We start from the raw sequence: 24,082 nt of genomic DNA on the forward strand, positions 1-24,082 counted from the left end.
GTTGATTGGAGCCTAAAACGGATAGTTGATTGCATATTTTAGTTCATAAGGTAAAAATAGTTTATAGGTACGGTTGTTGCAAGCGATTCCGACTAACTTTAAAACAAATATTTTTTACTATTTCATAGTAAACGGTCTTATTATTTCGGAACGAATAGTGGGCCAACATCCTAGGAGCCGAATATAGAAGTATATTTTAATCGATAATAGAACTTTATTGTAAAATAGCGTCAAATAAAATGTTGATTTGATGATTTGGTTTAATTTTACTCATAAATTGTTTTCCTTATGATATCGGGTGACCATAATTCAATACAAATCGTACACGATACGAAATGAAAACATAGTATTGAGGATATGTATGCTTTTATTACAAAACCAGCAGTACATGGTACAAAGTACTAATTTTATAAAATATGAACATTGTTATAATTACTTAAGCGAATTAGCCAAACGACACGAGAAACAGCGGCGGCCAACGAATACACTATATATGGAATGTTTTTTTTAGTTTTGTGCATTATGATACAGAGTGTTCATGTTAACTTATATTCAATTTGACGTTAATTTTTACCCACCATTATCGCAATTTATCCATTAATTGGGGCGAAATATTTTGTATGGTATTTTGCATAATAATTATTAACTTTCCAAAAGGTCATGATTCATTTATTATGATCTGAACAATAATGTTTCAAACAACTTCTTCTTGCATAATAAGTTTTTGTTTAGTGTCTATCACATTTGTAACATATTTTTAGGAAGAAAGCGACAAAATAAATTAGTGTTAAAAATATTACCTAATCAATTACTATTAACACTGATAAATTTATTGGACGCGAATTTCCTCGATTATCATTTACGGCTGTTAGGAACACCCTGATTTTTCTCGATTAATAATGAGTAATTAATACACAGAAGAAATATTATATTTAAATTTAGTAACCAAGTATACAAATTTGCTTTTCATGAGTAAAAATACAATTAATAAATTGGTTAAAATTATATACTTGTAGAAAACAATATTCCGAATAAAGTACATCTAAAACCGCCGATATTACGTCTTAAAGAAGTACAAGAATGATTCAACAACAGCATAAAATATCTTCACAATATAGTTATATGAAGCACTTGCATGAAGCTATTAAATTCTATGATTCTGAAGAACCCTACTTTGGTTTTCAAAATGTTAATATTTTGCACATAGATAGCCGATTGAATATTTTTAGACTAAAATATTTTATGCTATTGTTGTAGTATCCTGTTAACTATAATTATTCGTAGATTTATGTTATGCGTGTATAATTCACATATTTTTGCATTTTTACACATAAATTCTTAGTATAATTAAGGCATGTCTATAACAATTTGGGCATTCAACTACAATTCAGCGAGTTTATAAAATGTAAATGTTGATATGACTGCACTGTCCTATATATTATCTATCAAGTGATCAACTACAGTATTTCTTTTGTTGATTCTCCAGGTATCACCCACAATCTGTACCAAAATCTTTCCCTATATTAGTACATATTTTAGTCATAAGATATGAATAGAAGGACTTGTAAAAGCCAACCATAACTGTTAATCCTCCCAAACCTAATTACTATAATAAAAAACCATTTCTACTAACATTCTTTAACAATTCACATATTGTGACAATCTAGTATTTTGTTAGTTTTATTACATCAATAAATTTTCATAATCAGTCAAATAGTAGTGTTCTTATTATTACAAGTCACAGGCTCTCTTTACCAAAATAGATTATAAGATAGTAAAGTGAGTAACTGAAACTTTTTATAAGCCCTAACGCCCAGACCGACTATACAGTTGTAAAAGTGTATTGGATTAAAATGTTTGTCAATCATACTGCCCCATATCAAATTTTCTAATCTAGTATTAATACAAGACAACTTTGTTACTGATACTTTGTTAGTATATTCATAAAATTATGGTGTATTTTTTTTTATGTATGTTTAATATATATTCTCTTGCCAGCATTTATATAAGACATACTAACTTCTTTATCTGGCACAAATGACTGACAGTGTTCTGGTTAACTTTAAGGTGATTTGCAAACATTTTGAATCAGGAATAATTATGAATTTGAACTTTAATTATGGGTTAACAATCTAACTTACCAAATCGTAGGTTCTAATCAATTTACTATCAGTTTAGTGAATGGATGCATGTGTTCCAGTAATTTATACCATTTATAAATACAATGTAGTATGTGAACACACATGTGTAACACCTGTTTGCAAATATTTTGAATCAATCAAATGACCGTTAAAATTGAATATACTTTTTGGGTATACATACATCTGTTTAAAAAAATTTGCCTACTTTTATTTCTTTAACCTGTATTCGAAGTAAACAATGCTTTTTTATACTGAAGGCAATGTAAAGGAAGTGAAATAAATAGCAGTGCTTCATTGAAATACTGGTCAAAGTGTTCATAAGTACGGCATACATTAATTTTAAAAAATAAACTAAGGCTATGTGCACATAGTATTATTTATTCCTTGAGAAATTATGTTTAATAAACACTGTCAACTATTTATTTTTTCTAAAGGACTTTAAACTTGCTTTGTACATTAATTGAAAATAGATGATAATATAATATTTTCTTAGTAGGCTTTAAGAAATTATATCAATATGTACACAGGCTTGGGGCAGATGAAATTATATAACAATCAACACTCATAATGCATCTGTAAAAATGTTGTACAGTGACAAATAAACAAGTCAGACCACCTAATATGATTAAAAAATGCAATTAATATTGTACAGTATATTTTAGGCCAATCATTACAAAAAAATGAAATATAACATTTTTGAAGTGTGAACCTTCAAAAAAGGACTGCTTTATTGATATTCCATATTTTTTTCTGAACAAGTGGAATTTTTGTGGCAGTTTACTGATTCACTGTCACTGCACAATTTGCGAACAACGCGACATCAACTTTAAGTACGCAAGTCATTGTCCCGCGACACTGTCCCACCACACAGACATTTGCAGCTGCTCACCGCAACCCTTCTACTCAGCCTAACACGCGTTTTTGGAGGAACACTCGCAAAACATTCCTATGTGAGATAAACTGGAATGCGCTTGCAGACCGGCTCGCCTGGTGGCGTGGGTGTCGCGGCCGCTCACAACCAGCACAACAGGCCGAGCCAGGCGCCGGCAGGGCGGTAGAGCCGGCGCGATCACTGTGGCTCCTCATCGGGCGCGTCCGGCAGCTCCAACGCTTCCCTCCTCGCGAAGCGCAGCTCGGTTCTAGCTCAATAGCGGGGTCAGCTGTGGCCTCGGCCAGGTTTGTAACAGATTTCGATTTGAAGCATTGGAAATCAACATGGCGGCTCTTGGCCTCCTCCTTTTCCCAAGACATATGAATGAATGGTCGCTGTACGTAGTTGTATATGACCTCAGCGCGGCCGCCCGGTCGTTTGCGAACTTTTTCTTTGTATGTTGGGTAGCCCTCTACACCCAGACGGATCTTCTTCAAACCACGTTCCTTCATTACTTGTTTGGCCACATCCCTGTAAAAGTTAAATAGCAATAAAACGATGAATAATAATAATATCACATAACCCGGGTCTGATTAACAACAAACAACCGAATGCAGAAAAAAAAAACGTAATATTCATGCTTACCTGTTCTCGATATATTTGAAAAACCTGTATAGAGGTGTAGAGAGCACTGTTTGACTGTACTCGTCGCCCATTTGCGGCGGATACTGCTCGTCCCACTCAACGGCGTCGTCGTCAAGCAGCACCACCACGTGGCACTCGCGGTCGCCACGCTGCGCCGAGTGCACCATCAGCGGCAGTATGAGACGCTCCAGGAATGACTCGAACTGACGGCGAGCGCCTTCATTGGACAACTCGTGTAGAAGGCCGCGCAGGTTCTGTACAGAGTAAAAAAGATCAATGTTCTTGTAATGTTTCGAGATACGAGTTTCAAGTGTCATACCACTGACAGTAAAAGTAACATAGAGCTAAAAAGAATCAGTGATTGGGAATTTATGTTCAAAATGTTTTCAGGAAAGATATTAAATATACTATTACTCTCACTAACCTGGCAGCGCACAGTGTTGGCATCAAACGGCACGAGCAGGTAGTCGCAAGCCTCGCGGAGCTCTTGCACTGAGACAGTTGGAGGGCAGCGGATAGTGCCACCTCTGTAGTACTCCAGAATGGCGCGGAACACCGTTGCCGAAATACCCTCAGCAACTTCATATTCCCCACGCTCATTTGGGTGTGTAAATTCCAGACCTAGATGATTAAATATATTAAATTATGTAATTTGTTCATAACAGTGTACGGAAAAAAGAGTCCTAACTTTAAAAAGATTGTTGGTTACCAAATTAAATTAAAATAATGACTAAATGAGCTTAAGTCAAGTAAAACTCATAAAAGGTATGAGCAAATTATATTATTAGGATATGATAAATATGGGCCAACAAACCCATCATAATTGAGTAAAATTCCTAAGTTATTATGACAAATGAACTGAGCTGAATAAAAGCATAGTCTGTTAATCATATTTTCTGATGAATTACATGAGTCAAAATAAATATACTATAATGCATCATAGAAATAAATAGGGACTGATTCATGTTTTATTTTTACCTTATATGAAGGAAATGGAATTTTAACTATGATATCTCTGACTGCAATAATGTATTGTATGATAATAATATACAGTATTGGATCATTTTGATGTTACTAAATGAAATTGCATACTTAGTTTCTTTAAAATAACACTTTACTATAAGTTACCTGAGATAAGTAGATATAAATTTTAAAGATACAAAAATATTTTCATTATCTTTTAAATTGCTAACCTTTATATGCTATGATTTTTTTTTTGTGTTTATTAGTTTTTGAAAGTGGTTAAATTCTTTATGTAATGCTTATGTAAGAAGTAGAATCAACCAAGCCTAACACATAAACACAGCTGAATAAGTCACAGGAAAGCATACTTCGGAAATTAATTTACTTGGATGGTATACTTTTTCCGATTGTTTTAGTTTAAAAAACAAATTACTGAATTGATTTTGAAAAAAAAGGTATTTGTCCAATTTGGAATTATATTCTTTCATATGAAAAAAGATTTTTCAAATAGGTTAAGAAAGGACATAGTTCTAAGATAACAAACATAAAAAAACGAAATAAATGTTGAATTGAAAATAAATATCAATAAAATGTTATTTTAATTTACGTGCCCTAACGCCACTACTACACTAATAGAATTCATTGAAACAGCAATATCATAAATTTAGCCAGAAAAACACACGTATGTTAGAATATATGTTTAAGTTAAAAAAAAAAAAAATATCAAGGAGAATTAAAAGTGGGATTTTCACCAAAAGTGTTAGCAGAGGTAAAGATGAATATTTGGTTTCATTTAGTAACATAATGAATAAATGACCCCATATGTACCAACAAACTGACTTATAAATGTTGTACAGATATTTGAAATAACTAAACAATGTATTCATTGGCTTCTTATGATGTTAAATGTCACTCAACATGGTAAAAATAAAATACTAAATAACTATTACATACATATTACATAATATTTTATTAGATGCGATGGTAAATACTAATAAATATTGCATACCAGTCTTTTGTGTCATGCGGAAGCATACCTGCGGCTGGATCATAATCTATATATATAAAAATGAATCCCTATTTCCCTTGGTCACAGCATCACGCATGAACGGCTGTGCCAATTTCACATTTTTTTTTGCTGTGTTGTTATTCTCAGGAGAAGGTTCTTATGAAAGAAAAAATTCAAAAAATTGCACCGATAAAGTAATAAAACTTTATGAAATTGTTAATTTCATATAACTGTCAATTGTTTGAAATAACTGTCAGAGATTGACAGAATGCGCGCTGCAAATTCATAGTTAAGACGCGACAATGTCTGTCGGGTCAACTAGTTATAATTATAATATATGGTATATTTATGTATATAATGTATATGTATATGTTGGAATATCTACCTAGTAAGGTGCATTTTTTGTATTAATAGTTTCTATTTTGTGCACCATCATCATGTTTAAATTAATTAATACTCTGTACATTCAAAGTGTGTCTGCCTAAGACCACTACCTGTACCTAAATCATTTTTTTATGTCATGTCAGTACAGTAATGTTATATTAATATTATTAAATCAATCATTGTCTTGTATCAGCAAAGTAGTTCTAAAATACAACCTTTCTTTCCTATACCACCTTTAGATCACTCCAATGATCATTATGTTCACATAAAGCCATACATAGTGTATGGTTCTTAGTGCAAAACATGAGTTCATTATTTTAATATTATGTTAATTAGACAAACACATAACAAAAGTGCAGTTATACATTTACTATTTTATACTAACACCATTAAATTAATTTGTTTACACATAAGATATAATGAAAAGCAACTGAATGAGCTCTATTAAGAAACATCATCAAATCAGTAGTTTATTTAAGATATTGTACATGTGTATTCTATAAAATTAATAAAAAAATATATATTGTTAATCATTTAAATATACTTGCTGGGGTATACAGCGCTAAAAAGTATTACAGCTGCTTCACTCTATCTTACCAATAATTGCAACAAAGACTTACCAGAACTAAACATCCTTCCAAGCATTGTATTAGGGTGAGCTGTGAACTGCGCGGGGTCCACTACGAATCTCGTGTTGTCCACCACGAGTGTGATCCTGTCGTCACACAGCTGGTTCTGGCTCTTAGGACCGTTTTTGGGTGGTTCCTGGGCCGTGGACGTGGAAGGCGTCGGGTTGTTCGAGCTAAGGTTCTTAGGTGGCATTGTAGATAAACGCGGACGTATATTCAGCCCTGTACGCTTCGACAAACGCTTGCGACGTTCTTCGTTGTCCCTTCTGTATTCTTCGGTGTCACTACTACTGTCTGGGTAGAAAAACGAACGTCTGTCATTCATGGCCTCTTGGCCTTTCGCTTGGGAGTCTGACATAGGCGTGCGCTCGTCCCCGCGAGCCCTCACATCACGTTCGACGCTCCCCTGACTCCGTGTTGGCAATTTAAACGATCTCTTTGCTGATTTCGTTCTTGAAAATGTTGTTTTTTTTTGTATGGAATACAGATACGTCACCTTCGATTGACTGACAAAATTTGACAAAATCGTAGAGAGTGGAAATGTCGAGAAGGAATAAAGTATCGATATATATTTTTATGCCAATGATGTTCTATAAGAGAATTAATTTTGGATAAATTGATATTGATACAATTATATATAATTTGCTTCAAAATTCCAGTTTTTAATAATTTAACTATCATATTATGTATATAATACCTAAATACATCGATTCGGCACTAAATTCTTATACATTATGTTTAGTATATTACAAACCCGAAATTATTACTTATATCAAGAATACGCACAATGTTTTAATATGTTATATTTTAACCTAAAACCATATAAAAATTTCGTCAAGTTGGTCAACGAGTATACCTTATACTCGTTGACCAGCTTAACAAATTTTATTGTATTAATATAAAGGATAACAATGTTATTGTAATAGAAAATTCTAAGCATTGGAAATCGCTTATTTTTACTAAAATATTACTAAAGAAACGAAATTATTCTTGTTTTTTCTTCTCTAAAAATAACGTTTTTAAACAGCATTTTTTTATAAAAAGTTCGATGAAATATTATGGACTTGTTGTAAAGAAATTGTGAAACATACAAACAAATATATCGATGTTATAATAATCTATCGACGTTTTGGCCCTGTTGTCCCTGCAATATTTGACAAATAGATAAGAATATTGTGCAACTAAAAATGTTGCCATATTATTTTGCCGATATGTTATTATATATATTATATGATTATTCTTAATACTTTATTCTAATTAAGTAATCATTCATTGTTATTGTATCGGTACTAAAAATAATGTCAAAGCCACCGACCAAGAGTTTAATGACAGCTACAAAATTTAAAAAATGGCAATCGAAAGGAAAGGAACGCATTCGGAACAAGTTGTATGAATGAATCGGCTGTTGACCTTTTCACTGTCAGATACGGAAATTGGTTAATTTTGTAATTGTTTTGTAAAAAAATACTAAAAGAACTCACCCACTCAACGGAGCTGTGAATAATTGTGATAAAAATAACATAAGTGGAAATTTCTTACGTAAATTATAGGTGAAAAGTGTAGAAACGGAACAGCGACCAGTTAAATCAGTTTTAACGACGCGGTCAGGGCGGGACTGGTTTTTCACTGTAGAAACCTACGAAAATGGACAACAAAGAGGAATATCACGATCCTGACTATCCGGAGGCACCGGTCTGCGTGAAGGAAGAGCCTCCGATCGAGTCCGAGGAGGAAAAAGTGGAGAAAATCAAAGAAATCATCAGGCGGGAATTTTCAAATGAACTTGAAATAAGAGAAAATGAAGTAATGCTTTTAGATCAGAGGTAAATACTGTTTTTCGTATATAAAAAGTGTAATAACTTCAGGCGGGATTCATAACAGTGCTAATTGTGTTAATAATTGTCAGGTTCTTACCATGTGGTGTTTTCCTTTTAAAGACGCCACCTTGAAGGTTATTATTGTTTGTTTGTGTTGATCTGTCGTTAATATCATTGCTGTAGGTCACAACTGTGACTTCGACGTCATAATATTTTAATGTACACAGAGTTACTTTTCATTATTTTACATAGCATGTACAGCCAGGGTAATACAATGTACTAAATTAATTAAGACTTTCTGAATACTAAACGTTTATATCCTATGCAAGCAATAAACTTTGTTTTTTTTATTTATACGAACTATTTGTTTTACTATGGCTGAATTTGCCTCTGTAATTCCTTGGACTGTTCAGTTTGATTGTATATAAACTATTGAAAAAATGCTAATCAGAAACAGCCCATAATAAAAATAATAAACTTCAATTGAACACAATTCTACATTATAACTAATCAAACTAGAAATCATATTACAGAATTTCTCCTTTCTTGTGTGTTTACAATTGGATCGGGACCTCAATGGAAATAATCTTAGATTGTTAGCTGGGAGTTTTGCGGAAGGTCATATTATCAGGCAGTAGTTTGAAAATACATGATATTTCACAAATAAAAGAATTCACGGGAAATAAAATGTGAAGAAATGTGCATTTAAGTAAAAACTACTTTGTAGTCTTTATATAGTATGTATAATGTATATACATTTTAATGATATAACTGTTTATACAGGATCACTTTGTAATTGTGTTACTAAATGAAACCACATACTTGTCTTTACGTCTGTTAATGCTATGCTTAACATCATTCATGGATAATAATTTTATTCACTAAAATCCCAGTATAGTGTAAATATGGCATGTGTTAATATATTTCTGACTGAAAGTTTGATATTGCCACTATGATGAATTCTATTATTAGAGCACTTAAAATTTAAATTACTTTTATTGGTATTTATATTTTTTGGAACTTATACTTTTTTAGTTTATATGTATGGTTCAAGTAATTAATGGTAAATTTTTTTTTTAAAGAAGATAAGTGTGTGGTTTCATGTAGTAATGCAATGTCTAAAGGATTGTATACAATTGAAGTAACTTATTATATAAACATACTCTGGCGTTACAAAAATATGTATAATTGTTTTATACTATTGTCATGTTCTGTTTAAATTAAATATTCCTCTATATTGCAAGCAATTAACAAAAATTTATCTATTACAAATTATAACTAAACATTATGACTAAAGACCGGATTATATGCAACATAAAAAGCTTGTTATATGCATGAAATATGCCAAAAAGCCAGCAGAATATGCAACATTAAATGATAAGTTTTATAAATAAAAAAATAAGAGTTTTAAGTTTCAATTTTTTTATTTCAAAATGAGCATGCTATAATTGTTTAGTAAAGTAGCATTGATATATTATGATAATAGGTACAGTAACATTTTTGGATATTTTTGTAAACATATTCCTCCAAATGTTCAGTAGTAAGATTTAAAATATTTTTCTTTATCAAATTATCGCTCCCCATCCACTGAGGTGAGAATTTGCACTTGGGTGCTGTGTTGGTATTTATAGTTTCTGGTAACAATAAGTAAATGTATTGATAATATGCACCATAACCATGTATATTTTAGAAAAAACATGCTATTACCAATGAGAATTCATATACTTCGATCTCTAATTATGACTATCCGTTTCTGATTATTGTACAAAATTATACATCAAAAAAGTTCACAAATAGCATGGAAAGGTCAGTTGAAAACAAGTGCCATGCATTGTTTTCACTGAGGAGTATTCTTATAGTCTCATTTTTAGTTAACAATATATAAAATATTTAGGTTATAATGATAGTATATATTATACTATCTTTTGCTCGCGGCTTCTGCCGCGTAAAGGAGTTTTTGAAATTTTTTTTTTCGATTTACTTAATATGTATCATAGTATTATGACCAATTACACAAAATCATTATAAATTGTAGGCTGTGTATTATTCTGATGTATAACCAATATTACAATAAATGTACAGTTTAATCTAAATCTGTTCAGTAGTTTTTTTGTGAAAGTGGAACAAATATACATACATACATCCATCCTCACAAACTTTTGCATTTATAATAGAAGGATTCTTCTATTGCCCTACATCTAAACTCTTCATATACTAAAATTTAATTTAGCTTTTCTTTGCGACTTTTACCAATATGTTCAAAATACTGAAATGTTGTATTTCAATTGAGAATATCTATTTTTCTTTTTATAGGATGACGTCGTCACGTCGTCTCCTCCACCGGCTACGTTACGCCATAGTGAACAGTTACTACAATGAACTCAAATTGCAAATAACAAATGGAAAAATACAGGATGAAATTGCTGGTCAGAGAGATCCCAGAGCTAAAGCTGCGGTCTGTATAGTTATCAAATCGCCATAAATGTGTGCTATCTAGATAAATTCATAAATCATATTTGCTCTTTGCCTCAAAAAAGTTGGTCTAAATAAGGCATAAAATTTCTTACACCATGACATAAAGTAAAAATATTTATATACAAATATGTCTAACAGACATCATCATTGCTGAGGGAAGGTCAGAGTAATATTCACCCATCACTGAAGAAACTTCTGGGCAAAAAAACTGCGGACCTGTCAGAGATATTCAAGACCAGGGCGCCGAGGAACAAAACCAGGAAGGACTACTCTGTGAGTTTGTATTCAAATTTGACTTTGGAATAAATCAATAGCTTTGAATCAGTTAAATATTTTTAATATATTGGCATAATTTGGATGCCGCTTTACTTTGGAGAAGAGTCCAAATGCAAATGTAACTCAATACTTAATTTAAATAATTATAAATTTTAGGAAAATAAAAGGCCAGAATAGTGTCTTTATATGTGCCTATTCTACTAACTAAAATCATTATCTATAACTTTATGGCAATAGGCAATGCTCCAGAAACGCAACTACACAATATCAGCTGATGCGACGAAGACGCTCAGACCGGACAGAATGGGCGATGACTCTGAGCCGTGTAGCAGCCGGCCCAGGAAGATACCGCGGCACCTGGAACCAAAATCTCCAGGAACGTGCTCACACTGGATGAGAGCACAAGGAACCAGATGAAACATCGCTATAGGATTATTATAGGTGAGGTTTTCTACGACATGAAGTTATAGTGTTATGTCGGGTTCAGACCATGCGAATGAGCCCAAGTGAATGTTAGTAGCTTTTTGTTTATCTGGACTACATGCTCAACTTGGGTGAATCGTCCACATAATCTGTACACATCCTTACAGACAGACTGGTTGAATGGAATTTATGTGATAGTATTTTAACGCAAAAATATATCTCTTAGCATCCATTCGATATTAGTATAATGAAAATATTTGGCATGTTTTAATTCATTAATATTGGCTGTATGTTAATTGCATTCAGGTTGACTTTTGATTCTTTATTTGTGTTTATTGCCAAAGCAGCTGTTAGTTATAAACCTTGATTTATATTTATTTTCCTTACTATAATTCTTTATACTGTGTAACATTCATTCCCCTGTAAAAAATTTGAATGATCTGATTGCAGGCAACACGTCTAAGTACGCGCCAGCGGAGTCGGAAGCGGACCGCTCGACGCACAAGTGGTTGCTTTTACGTGCGCGGGCCGCAGCGCGAGCCGGACGTGTCGCCGCTCGTCACCGCCGTCACCGTGCGGCTGCACCACTCGTACGCGCCGCACCACACCGTGCATCTCACGTGAGTTGGTTGTCTATGTTCTGTCACTGCTTGGTGTCTGCTCCATACAATAGCAGTGAGTGTGTATTGAGGAGTCAGTAGCTGTTATCAGTCTTACTTATAAAAAATATCGCAAGGTATGCTTAGTTAAAACACAAATTTACTCGATCAGCTGTAAGTCATAACCCGCCATCTTGCTTCTTAATAGGGTAACACACAATCATAACATCACGCATTTTATCCCCGAAGGGGTATGCAGAGGCGCAACCATGGCAACCACTTTTCGCCAAGTGTGTTCCGTCCCATGATGTGATAGAGGGCGAGCCTATCGCCATATCGGGCACAAATTCCAGACTCCGGGTTGATACTGAGCAGAAAAACCCAAATATCACTTTTGCCCGACCCGGGATTCGAACCCAGGACCTCAGAGCGCTGCCGTACCGCGCATGCAGTACAACTACGCCACCGAGGCAGTCAGTTCTTAATAGGGTATAAACTAGGAAATCGGTGATGTTTTTGTCAGCTATTTAAGCAAGTCTTAACCACCTTTTAACGCTAAAACAAGTTAATAGGTTAAACTGTATATCTTTAAACGCTAAAGACGATTTGAAAATCTAACCGAATTTTGCAAAATAAAATTATTTAGTTCCTCTTGACTCATTCCAATTTCTAACACATCAATATAGTTAGAATAGCAACTGGTCACTGTTGTGTTTTTATTGCATGGGGGCAAAATTATTGGATCCTAAAAATCAAAAATACACTGTGTTTTGTGTTCAGCAAGCCCCCGTTCCATATAACGCGGCGCGGGTGGGGTGAGTTCCCGGCGCGGGTGGAGTTGCACTTCGCGCTGCCTCAGCGGAACCGGCCTGCGCTCGTGCACCACACCATCAAGCTGGACACAAGCTGCACTGGAGTACAGACTTTGGGTAAGTAGGCTTAAGGCTGAAAATTAATTTTATAAAAGGTGTTAGCAGTGGATCAGAATCTGAGACATATCTTTATAATTATAGGAGCCGAAACGTTAGTTGATGTTTGGTTGTACAGTACGCCAGAGATGTTGAAATATGAGTACAAAGAGGATCTAGAAACTTTCCCACTGAAAGAAGAAACACAAAGAGCCATACAAACACAAGTTATAGAAAAAATTCAGCCGAAGATCGAGCCACCAGAACAAGAACCGTTCGAAGACAGCTACGATGCACAAACGTACAGTCATACAGACAATTGGCTGGACTTCTTCAGTAAAGAACCAAAAGAACTTGACGTGGACGAGATGATTATTAAACCCGAGAAGAAAATAGAAGAAACTATTGATTTAGACAGTCTAATAGAAGGAAACGTTATATCTAAATGTGCGGAGGATTGTGTCGTCAAATGCGAACCAGATTGGTTGCAGAACTACGAGGATAGCAGCACTGAAGAGGTTCCGAAGGAAATTCTAAATCAACCAACATTACCCAAGAAGAGAATAGTGAAATACATTGAACCTACTACAGGAAAAATATATTATTTAGAAATGGATCGAAATTTAGACCTAAGTACGGTCCAGGAAATAGTTATAAACAACACTACCGCTAAAATAAGCCCAATAAAATCAAACGGAATGAAGAATCCTATAAAAAAGAAGACTGGTGTATCACTACTCAAACCTGAATTAAAATGTTTGTTGAAAAGTGAAAATGCTCTTAAAAATGAGATGAGACATACAAATTTGACACATATAGAAAACGACCATTGTTACTTGGCCACGCCAATGAGGGGAGACGAAAGTGCCGATGTGAAAGTTAAGAAAGAGAAGTCGTTGTACGAATACTTATGTTCAGTTATGTATAGGTTCCAGTGCATTAGGGCAGCTGTAAATTTTCTACTAAAAAAAATCCCACTCATCAGCGACCAGGCGCGGGATCCGGATTTTGTGAAATATTTCCCTTTTGTAGTCGAGAGCTACGAGAAGTATTGGAAAATGGATTTCGCTAAGAGAAGAAACATCGAAGTGAGTTGTTGCTTGTTATGTTATCAAGCATACTTTTGGTGCATTTGACCTTTCTTAATTTATTTTTCAACATTTCCAGTGGTCCAGGGCGAAGTTAATAAACCGAATTTTGTCACTTCATCACCCACAAGCCGACTGCGTGTGGAGAACGAAACAGATCATCGTCTTCTCGCGTCTGCACGGTCACCATCCCATCAGGAACGAGTGTTTATCCCAAAGAGCAGACACTAACGACTGGTCCTCGTGGAACGAAGTCATCAATATCCGCCAAAGCGAGACGAAAATCAAACAGATATATCCGAAAGTGACGGATATTACGACACTGTCAATTTTCCGACCAGAAGATTACGAGATGTCGGAGCTGGTTAGTCTTTCGGATTCTGAAGATGAAATCGACGTGGTCGAGGCCAGGTCGCCACCTAGGGTGGTGAAAGAGGCACCCAAGGAAGAGGTTCTGCCGATATTGCCGGTGGAAGACGAGGATGACCGACTCAGGTTCTTGTATGTGGAGAAGAAATGTGCTGATATTGGCGTCGATTTAAGATGCGAGGATGTTGGCAACGGATATTTTTATAGGTGAGTTGCTTGTTTTGGTGAGCAGATTTACAACTAAGATTGAATATTAGGAATTTTACATGGTACTTTTAACTTTACTCATTTAATGATAATTATCGCACATATTAAAACTATTATATTTTTGTACAGTGCTGTGCATGCAGTGTTGCTGTCTGCTATGAAATGCTTCGCAGAAGAGCTGTTGAGAAGTGCGTTGGCTTCGAAGTTGACGCAAGACGCCAGCGAACACGCCGTACCTGCGATATGGGCTGGGTGAGTTATGGTGCACTACTTGATGGTATTGGATATTATAGTACGCCTGATTTAAACCAACAGATCACTAATTTTGTTCAACGATTTTCGTATTACAAGAAGTATTTTTTTAAATCCTTATTTATGGAATTTTGTTGTATGCTTACGATTATGTCGCCCCATACATCCATTTTGGGGACTACTCATTTCCCCTCGTAATCTTATTTTTTTTTTAATAAAGCCTTAGCCTCTATTTTAGGCACGAGCCGACAACGTATTATTGACTTCGCCTACATCGTCGATACATAAGTTTTTCTAGAGCATTCATATGTTTTATTAGCTTGGGCCTGTTTTTTACACGTAAATTGGGTAATTTCTATGTATGTAATAAAACAATACAAGAAACAATTTGTTCTGTGAAAACAGCTTTGAAGTTAGCTGAAAATGCAGTTATTCATATTTGAAATATTATCTTAAACGATATTCTGTATTCAGGTCGTCGTCTTCTCGCACGGTGGTGAGCCTGGAGCACGTGTACGGCGCGCTGCACAACCCGCGGTTACACTCGCTCGCCGCCAAGGACCTCGGCACCACCAAGAAAAACACCACCTCACTATAATATACCGCCTACCATACCACACGTGTTTTATTCATAGCTGTTGCTATTTTAAGGGGTTTATTCAGGGTGATTGGCACTTTGCAATCGTGCCATGTCTAATCGCCATTTTCAATAAACGATCTCAATCGACTTTTTTTGAACTATCTCAAAGATGGACCAATCAGAATAAAGTTCTTTTTGACGTGCTTACAAATGAATTATTTTGATTGGTTTATTCTCAGACTCCCGATATAAGATTGAGATCGGGATTGTTAGTGAAAATGGCTGTAAGTGTACAATGTACATATTCAACTTTCGTTAGACACCTTGACTTTCTTGGACATGATACTTCTAAACTAAGCAAGCTTGAGCTGCCGAAACATTAAAAGAAACATTTGATTAGATTGTTCCTGGTCGCAATATAAGATGATTACGAAATTAGCTTCGTTACTAGTCATAATTTATATGTTTACTGAATCATAGTACTGAATAAAAGAGTTGATGCTTATTAATACAAAAGAGGAAGCTATGTAAAAAAAAACAATTACTTAACATCACTGAACTTTATTTTAAAACTTATGCCAAAACAATTCAGTGTAACCGATATATACTAACAAACAAATATACCACTTACGAAATAAACTCAACACACTTAATATATTATATCTAAAAATATTAACAAATTCACTTAAATACAAAAACAATCATGAACTGAGAAAAGCGCAAAGATTTAAATTTTTGGTCCTTCGATCCGGGTTCTTTAATAACCGACAAAATTTATTATTCCTAATTTAAAATCAGATTACAATTTTAAGTTCATAGTCACTAAAATATTTATAACAATTTACAACTTGTGAATTATTATAAATATTTTATATTTTTAGTGAGAACCGAAGTTGAATCGAATAGTTCATTTCATCACAATTTTATAAAGTTGATACTGACAAAGTTTGTGAGTAACGATTTGAAACACTTATTAGGAATCGAAGTCAACTGGAGGCAGAGGAGGGGGCCGGTTTCTGGCTTTCCAGGTGTCAAATTTCGTTTCTTGAGAATCTTTTTATAAATAACGTTTCTTTAGTATTAAAAAAGATTAAATATTGAGTCTTTATGTGTCTTAGGAATTATTTCTAAATATTGATTTGTCATGGCTGATTAATATAGTTGATTATTTTTTAGTCATATAAAAGCATATAATATTTACCTGTAGCCATAGAAGATGTCAGTGAAGGTTTGAAGAATTTGGCAAAAATAACTCGAGAAGACCGAGTAGGTCCTGGGTTCATTCGGCTCTTATCTTTTGTAGGTAGTTCAGACGCTGAAAATGTTTTACACTCATTTGTAATATGACCTATGGGTGATACCTAGGTATAATTTGTAGTCTCAGACTCAAATTGCCACGACGAAGAGTTATCTTTGCATTTACACAAAAAAAAAATATGTAAGTAAAATGTGTTACGATATGACAGATATACATCATGTATATTGCAGTATTTTTTTGTTGATAAAGTTCCAGTTGAAGGTTATTGGTAAATATTTAGGTTACTAAATCCAACACCTACGGTTATTTACTATGTAAAAAAATATTGGCTAACATTCTTTTGCATTATTATCTGTGGTGCCACAGCTGCGAGACGTCACGTGCACGAGCAGCGCGAGCGACTACCCACACGCCACCTAACAACACAGGCCCACCAAAGCCGCCACGCCGTAGCCGCATGGGGGGCACATCCACCACTGCGAAACAATATTTTACGTTTTTGCTTATTTAATACCTAATAATCAGTTCAGGTGTGTACTAAATTAACTAAAGCCTATGGATTAATTTAGTAATCTGATCTTAGAAACTAGTGTATTAAGACTTAACTAAAACCCATGTAGTGTACATAGTACACCGAGATGAAAAATAATCCCGGATGATAAATACCAACCTGCACTAGACCAATAAAAATCTCACCAAGTTATGGAGTACTCTCCATTTATAAATTCCTTGGAGGTTATGTAGGATTTTTAAACCTCAGATCTAGAGAATTTAGAGACTTTCCCGCCCTCACACCCACCACTACAATTCCTGTAAGCCAGGATCAGCAGTAACACGTATTTTATGACACCGAGCAGTGAAGCTCGGCGAGTCTCAGGGGCAACTAATTTGTCAGTATCCCGCAACGAAATTAATCAAATAGAAAGATAGGGAGGAGTTGGAAATATTAATTGTCCACTTCCCTCCATAGCAATGCGGGTGACAAAATCATGATCTAAGGAGGCGTTTTAACCACAATCTCAGATCTAGTTGGAAATAAGGAAAGAATTTAACAAAGTACGTACATCGTACCTACGCGACCTGGTGACAGCACGACATCTATCAGAGCCGGGCGCGGAGTACGAGCCGCGAGGGCATACTGAACATGCGTTATCTCCCTCCTTCGCGAAAGTTCTCTCTGGACATGCGGCTGCAATATTCATGACAATAATATGAAGATAATTAAGCTTGTACGTGTATGACGAACCTCTGGAAAAGGACACTGCACATACATGGCTCTATAGGTATTTTTTTTTGTGTCGGGAAGGGCGGTAATGGGCAATCCTAAACTTACCTGCTCATTGGGCAAAGGCAGTATATTTGTAAAGTTAAATATAATAATAATATGAAATATAGGTACTAACTTACCACAAACTTTATGACGTGACAATAACCGATAACCAGCAGGACAGGAGACCAACAATTTAATACTTCCAGGTTCTTTGGGATATTGGATGTCATGACGATTGCCAATATCTATATAAAATTATAATGTATTTTTTAAAAGGCACATCATATTATACCTACGTGTCTATTTAATTGTAAAATAAACATTATGACGTACTATCCTACCTCTTAGACTTCTTGTAATAACAGATCGTTTATGGTATTTTGAAGGTCTCCAAGTATAGTTTACTCCGTCTCTCAATAACATAACTGAAATATAAGTATTAATATTTTAAAGCTTGACCAGGAAAATAAGAAACCTGCTTTGGATTCGCACACAATATAGCAAGGTATTTATTTTCCTGGTCAGGCTATACATTCGCTTTGGATTTAAATTTGAAATTGTTACGTACTTTTAAAGCCGTTATAAATTGCAAAATATTTACCTCCAATAGTAGCTAGTGCAGGGACATTTTCAGCGCACATTGAAGCGAAAACGGTTTGCAAGTCCCTTCTGCACGACACACTACAGTCTACTGCAGGCCGTCGGCAATCAACTGATGCTAATGCTCTGATTTTAATTTTGCCATCCGTCTGAGAAATAATTAAATTTAAAGACTAGACATTTATTTATAGAAATAAAATATTCAAAAAGCCCATGATTAGGCAATCATAACTTACTTTATCCTCTAAGCAAACGGGACTGTCTATCTTGACATAACTTTGCCTCTGGAAAACTTCTTTGGATATTTCAGGACCCAACAACTCTAATCTTTTTAAATCCTAGAAAGATAATGTTAATAATTATGTATTACTTAAAAGTTCTATTAAATCTTCGTTAATTTTTCTTAATCAGATAATCTAATGTCTTTTCTAAGTTAAATTAATTTTTGCGGTATTGATAAATGTATGCTGGCTAAATTTAATTTCTTTTTCTCACTATGAATTTCTCAGTATTGAACAATGAAATGCAATTATGAAACAGTATTTGCTTACATCGTGTGTACATTCGGTTTCCTTTCTGTATAATAATGTCGAAAGCAAAACTAAGTTAGGAAGCGTTAGTACAGCTAATTTTACGTCTCTTTTCATTATGCCGCTGCTCTAAAAAATAAAGGTCATTCAAAATATGAAATCTTTATAGCAGTACCTTTTAGAGAAATTCTGTTATGATTGTATATAGGATTTGCTTGAGCAATTTTATCATTGTTTTTTTTCGCCATAGTCTAAGTTTGTTAGCCTGACAAGAGCCGGCTTATACAAACCCACAGGACTTTCTAGTTAGCGCTTCAGCCCTCGCATTTTTTTTTCAATGTAGTTATGCTGAACTAAACTTTATTAGTACTTCTGTTTATTGACTTTGATCTGTTTTACCACTTACCTTGCAAATATAATATCCATTGTTCTTTGCTTGTACACCAACGATGTTAATCACATCGCCATCAACCACTACGTTATTATAATCCAACATGCAATCTCTTTCTGCTTTCCATGCATATTTCACTGGAGGTCGATCATTAATAGTTTGTTTAGAGTCATCGAAACAACTGATGTTGACCTTGTCTCCGGCTAGAGCGTATATTTCGTTCTGGAAGTATTTTTTTCAAATTTAGTCGGATAAATAAGGTAACATTATTAAATCTAAATTCTGTTGTAAAACTAGATAATCAAAACAGCTTAAGTGGCTTCATAGATATATTCAGCCTTTTGAGGTTTTCTATTCCAGATAATGCAGACAATTACGACAAGTGATGATTGTTTCACTAATTACATTCTTACAATTTTATGTAGGTACTGTTTCAACTGGATTAATGACATACCTCACTGTCATAAAACCGAGGTAGATTTCTTAATTCGTTTAAACTATCTCTGGAACCAGCACATTCTCTTACTTCTCATATTTTGTTTATAAATACCATGTTCTCCTCTATAGAATACTTCAAATTCGGAACTAATCACTCGCGATATTCTCTTTTTGCAGTGCCTTTTGGGTTTTGACTTTGAGCGAAAGAGAGATCTTCTATCACGAATCCAACACCACTTTCTCATGTTTTTATTATCATTATATCTTGTCTTTCCAATGAAAATAGCTTTTGGTACTGATTCATACTTTTGGCAAGAGACATTGGTAATATACTCTTCGAAGTCTTTTATTGGCATTTCTTTTCGTATGTCTAGGATGTGCTGTCTTGTGGCTTTAATGTTACAAATGCGGGGCTCCGTAATTGAATCATCGGCCTCTTGAAACAAATGAGTTGTGTTAGTCTTCTTCTATTAAAATCTAATCTAGACAACATTTACTTCCTACAACGATTTCGAAGGATATTGTTCAAGTATTACCTACTCATTATTAGATTTATTTACACATTCGCTCTGCACTAGTGATGGCAAGTTATAGATTTTTGTAAATAGAGCATAATTCATATTATTCTAATAACTATTCTACAAAGCTAAATCTTGTTTTTGTACAAAGTGTTCCACTGATAATACAACTACAAGTCCATATTATAATGGAATACAATATGTTTGTACCTCTTCCTAGAGAAGTGGTGTGATGCTGCGTTTTCGCTTTCTTTTTTGTTGATATCTTTTTGCCCACATTGGGCTGTTTCTGGGTAGGTGCCTAAGACAAAAAAGTAAGTTACAGCTAGACTACACTTCTTGGTACTCGATTTTTATAGGATACTAGTTTATTTAGTTTCTTATTAATTTATGACGAAGAAGTCTCGGGTTGTACCGAGGTATTATGATCAAACATTGGATTAACATAATTGTAATAAACAGTCTCCTTTTTACTTGTACAAATAATGTAAATCTATTAGTAATTAATTAGTTCCGCTATTTATTGTCCGTATAAATGTTATTTATCTAGTTACAAAATCTTTAAAATACTATACCTTGTTATCACTAGTCTTTGTACTTGCGTTATTATTAACAAATTTAAATTTAAATTTACTGCCGATTTTGTCGATTAGAGCAGACATGGATATTGTCGTTTCAGTTTCGTTTGATTCTGCTGGGGGGGCTGCAGGTCTTGTAGAATATCATAATTCTCGGTACTGTCTTTTTCTAGTTATTATTTTTCGATTTCCTTGTTGTCCTTCAAATAAAATTATGTTAAGATTGTACGAAAAATGAAATATTGATCAGATAAAAAAGAAATATATCTTACATCATTTGTTCGGTTGTTTGCTTCCTTTTTATTTTGTCTAAATTAATATTTGCAAACTTCATCCATTCCTTGTTAAGTTTGTTGCTTTTCGTAGTCTATTATCGACAGAAGCAAATCTTTATAATTATTACTTGTGAGTTCGTCAACGTCGTCTATTATTATAATATTTGAATTACTTTCTGTAGTCAGTTCAGATATGACATGTATATCATTTGTGCTATTCGCATAAGTAGGTGTTAATTTAGTAGTGGATGCTGTAGTAGTACTTAAAGTATTTTCTCTTTTCACTGGATCTGTATTTAGTGAGCTATTCGTTTTTCCAATTTTTTTAAAGAAATCTGAAGTTACCATTTTCATTTTCTTAAAGAAGTCCGGTTTTGTGACTGTCGTTGATTCGGTTGTCGTCTGCTTGGTTGTTTTGAACATAGACTTAATATTAAATATATTTAAAGTTTTAGTTACCCTTATGTTTGTTGGAGTAGTTTCGATCTTAGAGTGCACGTGACGCGATGTCGAATTTTTAGGTATATTAATCTCATTCGTAGAGTTAGTTATCTTGTGCATTTTGGTTTTTATAGTTTTGTGGACTTTACACTTTGCTTTTTTGTGTTTGATTTTTCTTAGTTTTAGTTTTATTCGTTATTTGTTTGTGGGGAGACGGATTTTCTGTATATTTTTCTATTTGTCGCTCATCCACATTGCCAAAAGTTTGATAAACTGATTTATATTGTTTAGTAGGTCTCCACTGCCAGAAAAGTTGTTATGACCTACATTTCTTGTATGAGCTGATTTTGTAGCTAAAATGTTGTTATTCAGCTCTTTTTAAAAGTTCCATATTAAATTCCTTCTTGTCAATAAATGCTTTATTTTGACGTTCCGTTTGAGTCTCTATTTTAGACTTACTTCTTGCAATTTTAGGTTCACCGGAACACCTTTTTATATAGTCATGCCAGAATGATCCTCCTGTGTCTGAAATTAAGGGCAACTCTATTTTGCTCTCCTTGACTTCTCTCTTATCAAAAGTTTTGTTCATTTGTTTCAAATACTCGCCCAAAGCACTATCTTTTTTCTTACTTCGAAAACGTGAGAAAAATTCCTTAAATCCTTTGACTTTTTCTCTTTACATTCAGTATCTACCCAGACATTTTTATCATGACTGTGTGGAGACACCGATGTAATATAGGTATTGTCGATTCGGTGTTACAAATTATGTTAACATTTACACCATCAAGTGAATAAACATTTTTGATATCCTTACTTTGTCTATAATTTAAATCCGATGTTTTGTCATGTGATTTCAGGAGTATACAGTTGTTTATAATATGTTTTAATTTTTTGACTTCATCTTCCAAATTTTCTTTGAAGCATGTTACAGTTTTTGTTGCTTTTTCGATGTCTTTTGCTATTGCCTCGAGATCATTGATAAAATTGTGCCCAGCATCTTTACTTCTTTTATAATCTTTGTGAAGCTCCCTTCATCAATTAAAGTAGCGAATGTTATGCACGTGCGGCCCTGACATTTACCTTTTACTCTCTTGTAGTAATCGCGTAAGCTTTGGTCAATTTTATGAACCGAGTCTTTAAGTCTTTTTCCCACCACGAGGATTTGCCAAAAATAAGCTTGAATTTCCGTGCAATGTTCATTCATGTATTTGAACAAGTTCTCGAACTCAAAAATAAGCTCAGACATAACGGCCTCACTTGCAGCACAAGCTTTACACATAGTTTTGTTAACTTTACATTTACAGTTACATACCCTGTCGTGCCCAAATATTTTATTCACTACATCCCAATTTATACTTCTTTTAGTCCTATCTCTTTTGGAATTATTGGCAAGGTCACATTTATTTTTATCAATCTGCGTGAGATTGTAAAGCGTTATTAACTGTTTGTTTATAGCAGAAATAAAATCTTTGCTCAGAGTTACCTTCGCAAGATTCTTCGTTGGAATAGTGGATGTCATTTTTCCGTCGTAGTCTTTATTTGCCTTACTTTCATAGCCGAAATATTATTAGGTATAACAGGTTTCAATGCTACACCTTGCGGAAAGTAGGTGTTGTCTACTAGCAGATAAACACCTGGTGATAACCCACCCATGTCATCCAAAGGTTTCTGTGTGGTAGGTGGATCTTCGAGGGAATGTACTTGGTATTCTATATCCACCGGTGTAGATAACTTAGCTGTGAAAACTTTCCTCACTTTTAACTGCTTCTAGTGATCTTTTTTTACAATTTTCGATTTCGTAGGGTACGGCTATGTGTACTTGTATAGAGTTTGTATTAGCGCTTACTTTATCATTGCTCTGAGCCTTGTCATTTTTGATATTAGGAGAATTTTTATTATTTTCATCGCTTTTCATTGATTCTTCATCATATACCACAATGACTTCAAGAGCTGCCACGTCTTTGGCCGTATGCGTCCCTGAGCTTTGAATTTCTCTTGTTGATAAAGTCTTTATTATCGTAAACGTCTGTTACATTAGACATTGTCGCAGGGTTCTGACTGTAGGAAGTGTCAAGATATACCTAGACAAAATAATATTGTGGTTAGATACATTCGGTCAGAATGTTTATAAATGGTAATAAATGTTT

General features: G+C 34.2%; 2 protein-coding genes, 2 long non-coding RNA genes and 1 pseudogene across 4 annotated transcripts; 1 reads left to right on the forward strand and 4 right to left on the reverse strand.

Annotated features, from left to right (window-relative positions):
- Nucleotides 1-626: 626 nt before the first annotated feature.
- On the reverse strand, nt 627-7,175 carry LOC119189671 (BTB/POZ domain-containing protein 10-like). The gene is made up of 4 exons (XM_037439971.1): nt 6,634-7,175; nt 4,082-4,278; nt 3,658-3,911; nt 627-3,543 (listed from the first exon to the last, which is right to left on the reverse strand). The coding sequence occupies exons 1-4, from the start codon at nt 6,998-7,000 to the stop codon at nt 3,045-3,047; spliced, it is 1,317 nt and encodes a 438-aa protein (XP_037295868.1). The 5' UTR covers nt 7,001-7,175; the 3' UTR covers nt 627-3,044.
- An 822-nt stretch (nt 7,176-7,997) lies between these two features.
- LOC119189670 lies at nt 7,998-15,671 on the forward strand (annotated as a pseudogene).
- Nucleotides 15,672-16,181: 510 nt separating this feature from the next.
- LOC119189710 lies at nt 16,182-17,295 on the reverse strand. Its single transcript, XR_005112565.1, has 3 exons — nt 17,229-17,295; nt 16,838-16,951; nt 16,182-16,689 (listed from the first exon to the last, which is right to left on the reverse strand). It is a non-coding gene; the product is annotated as an uncharacterized LOC119189710 (long non-coding RNA).
- A 15-nt stretch (nt 17,296-17,310) lies between these two features.
- On the reverse strand, nt 17,311-20,197 carry LOC119189661. Its single transcript, XM_037439932.1, has 9 exons — nt 20,140-20,197; nt 19,701-19,907; nt 19,316-19,423; nt 19,001-19,102; nt 18,766-18,913; nt 18,506-18,589; nt 18,302-18,409; nt 17,959-18,083; nt 17,311-17,370 (listed from the first exon to the last, which is right to left on the reverse strand). The coding sequence occupies exons 2-9, from the start codon at nt 19,788-19,790 to the stop codon at nt 17,311-17,313; spliced, it is 825 nt and encodes a 274-aa protein (XP_037295829.1). The 5' UTR covers nt 19,791-19,907; nt 20,140-20,197.
- Nucleotides 20,198-20,311: 114 nt separating this feature from the next.
- LOC119189711 lies at nt 20,312-21,333 on the reverse strand. The gene is made up of 3 exons (XR_005112566.1): nt 21,217-21,333; nt 20,852-20,942; nt 20,312-20,557 (listed from the first exon to the last, which is right to left on the reverse strand). It is a non-coding gene; the product is annotated as an uncharacterized LOC119189711 (long non-coding RNA).
- Between the last annotated feature and the right edge of the window lie 2,749 nt (nt 21,334-24,082).

The sequence above is a fragment of the Manduca sexta genome, chromosome 18 (genome assembly GCF_014839805.1).
Source record: "Manduca sexta isolate Smith_Timp_Sample1 chromosome 18, JHU_Msex_v1.0, whole genome shotgun sequence".
Lineage (NCBI taxonomy): Eukaryota > Metazoa > Arthropoda > Insecta > Lepidoptera > Sphingidae > Manduca > Manduca sexta.

Excerpts from the sequence above, each read along its gene's own strand:
- LOC119189671 (XM_037439971.1), bottom strand. The coding sequence starts at position 7,000 with ATGTCAGACTCCCAAGCGAAAGGCCAAGAGGCCATGAATGACAGACGT. Across the intron at positions 4,279-6,633 it reads TGGAAGGATGTTTAGTTCTG|GTCTGGAATTTACACACCCA; the intron begins GTAAGTCTTTGT and ends TTAATCATCTAG. Across the intron at positions 3,912-4,081 it reads CCAACACTGTGCGCTGCCAG|AACCTGCGCGGCCTTCTACA; the intron begins GTTAGTGAGAGT and ends TACTCTGTACAG.
- LOC119189661 (XM_037439932.1), bottom strand. The coding sequence starts at position 19,790 with ATGTTGGATTATAATAACGTAGTGGTTGATGGCGATGTGATTAACATC. Across the intron at positions 18,410-18,505 it reads TATTACAAGAAGTCTAAGAG|ATATTGGCAATCGTCATGAC; the intron begins GTAGGATAGTAC and ends AATTTTATATAG. Across the intron at positions 18,084-18,301 it reads GTCACGTCATAAAGTTTGTG|CCGCATGTCCAGAGAGAACT; the intron begins GTAAGTTAGTAC and ends TGAATATTGCAG.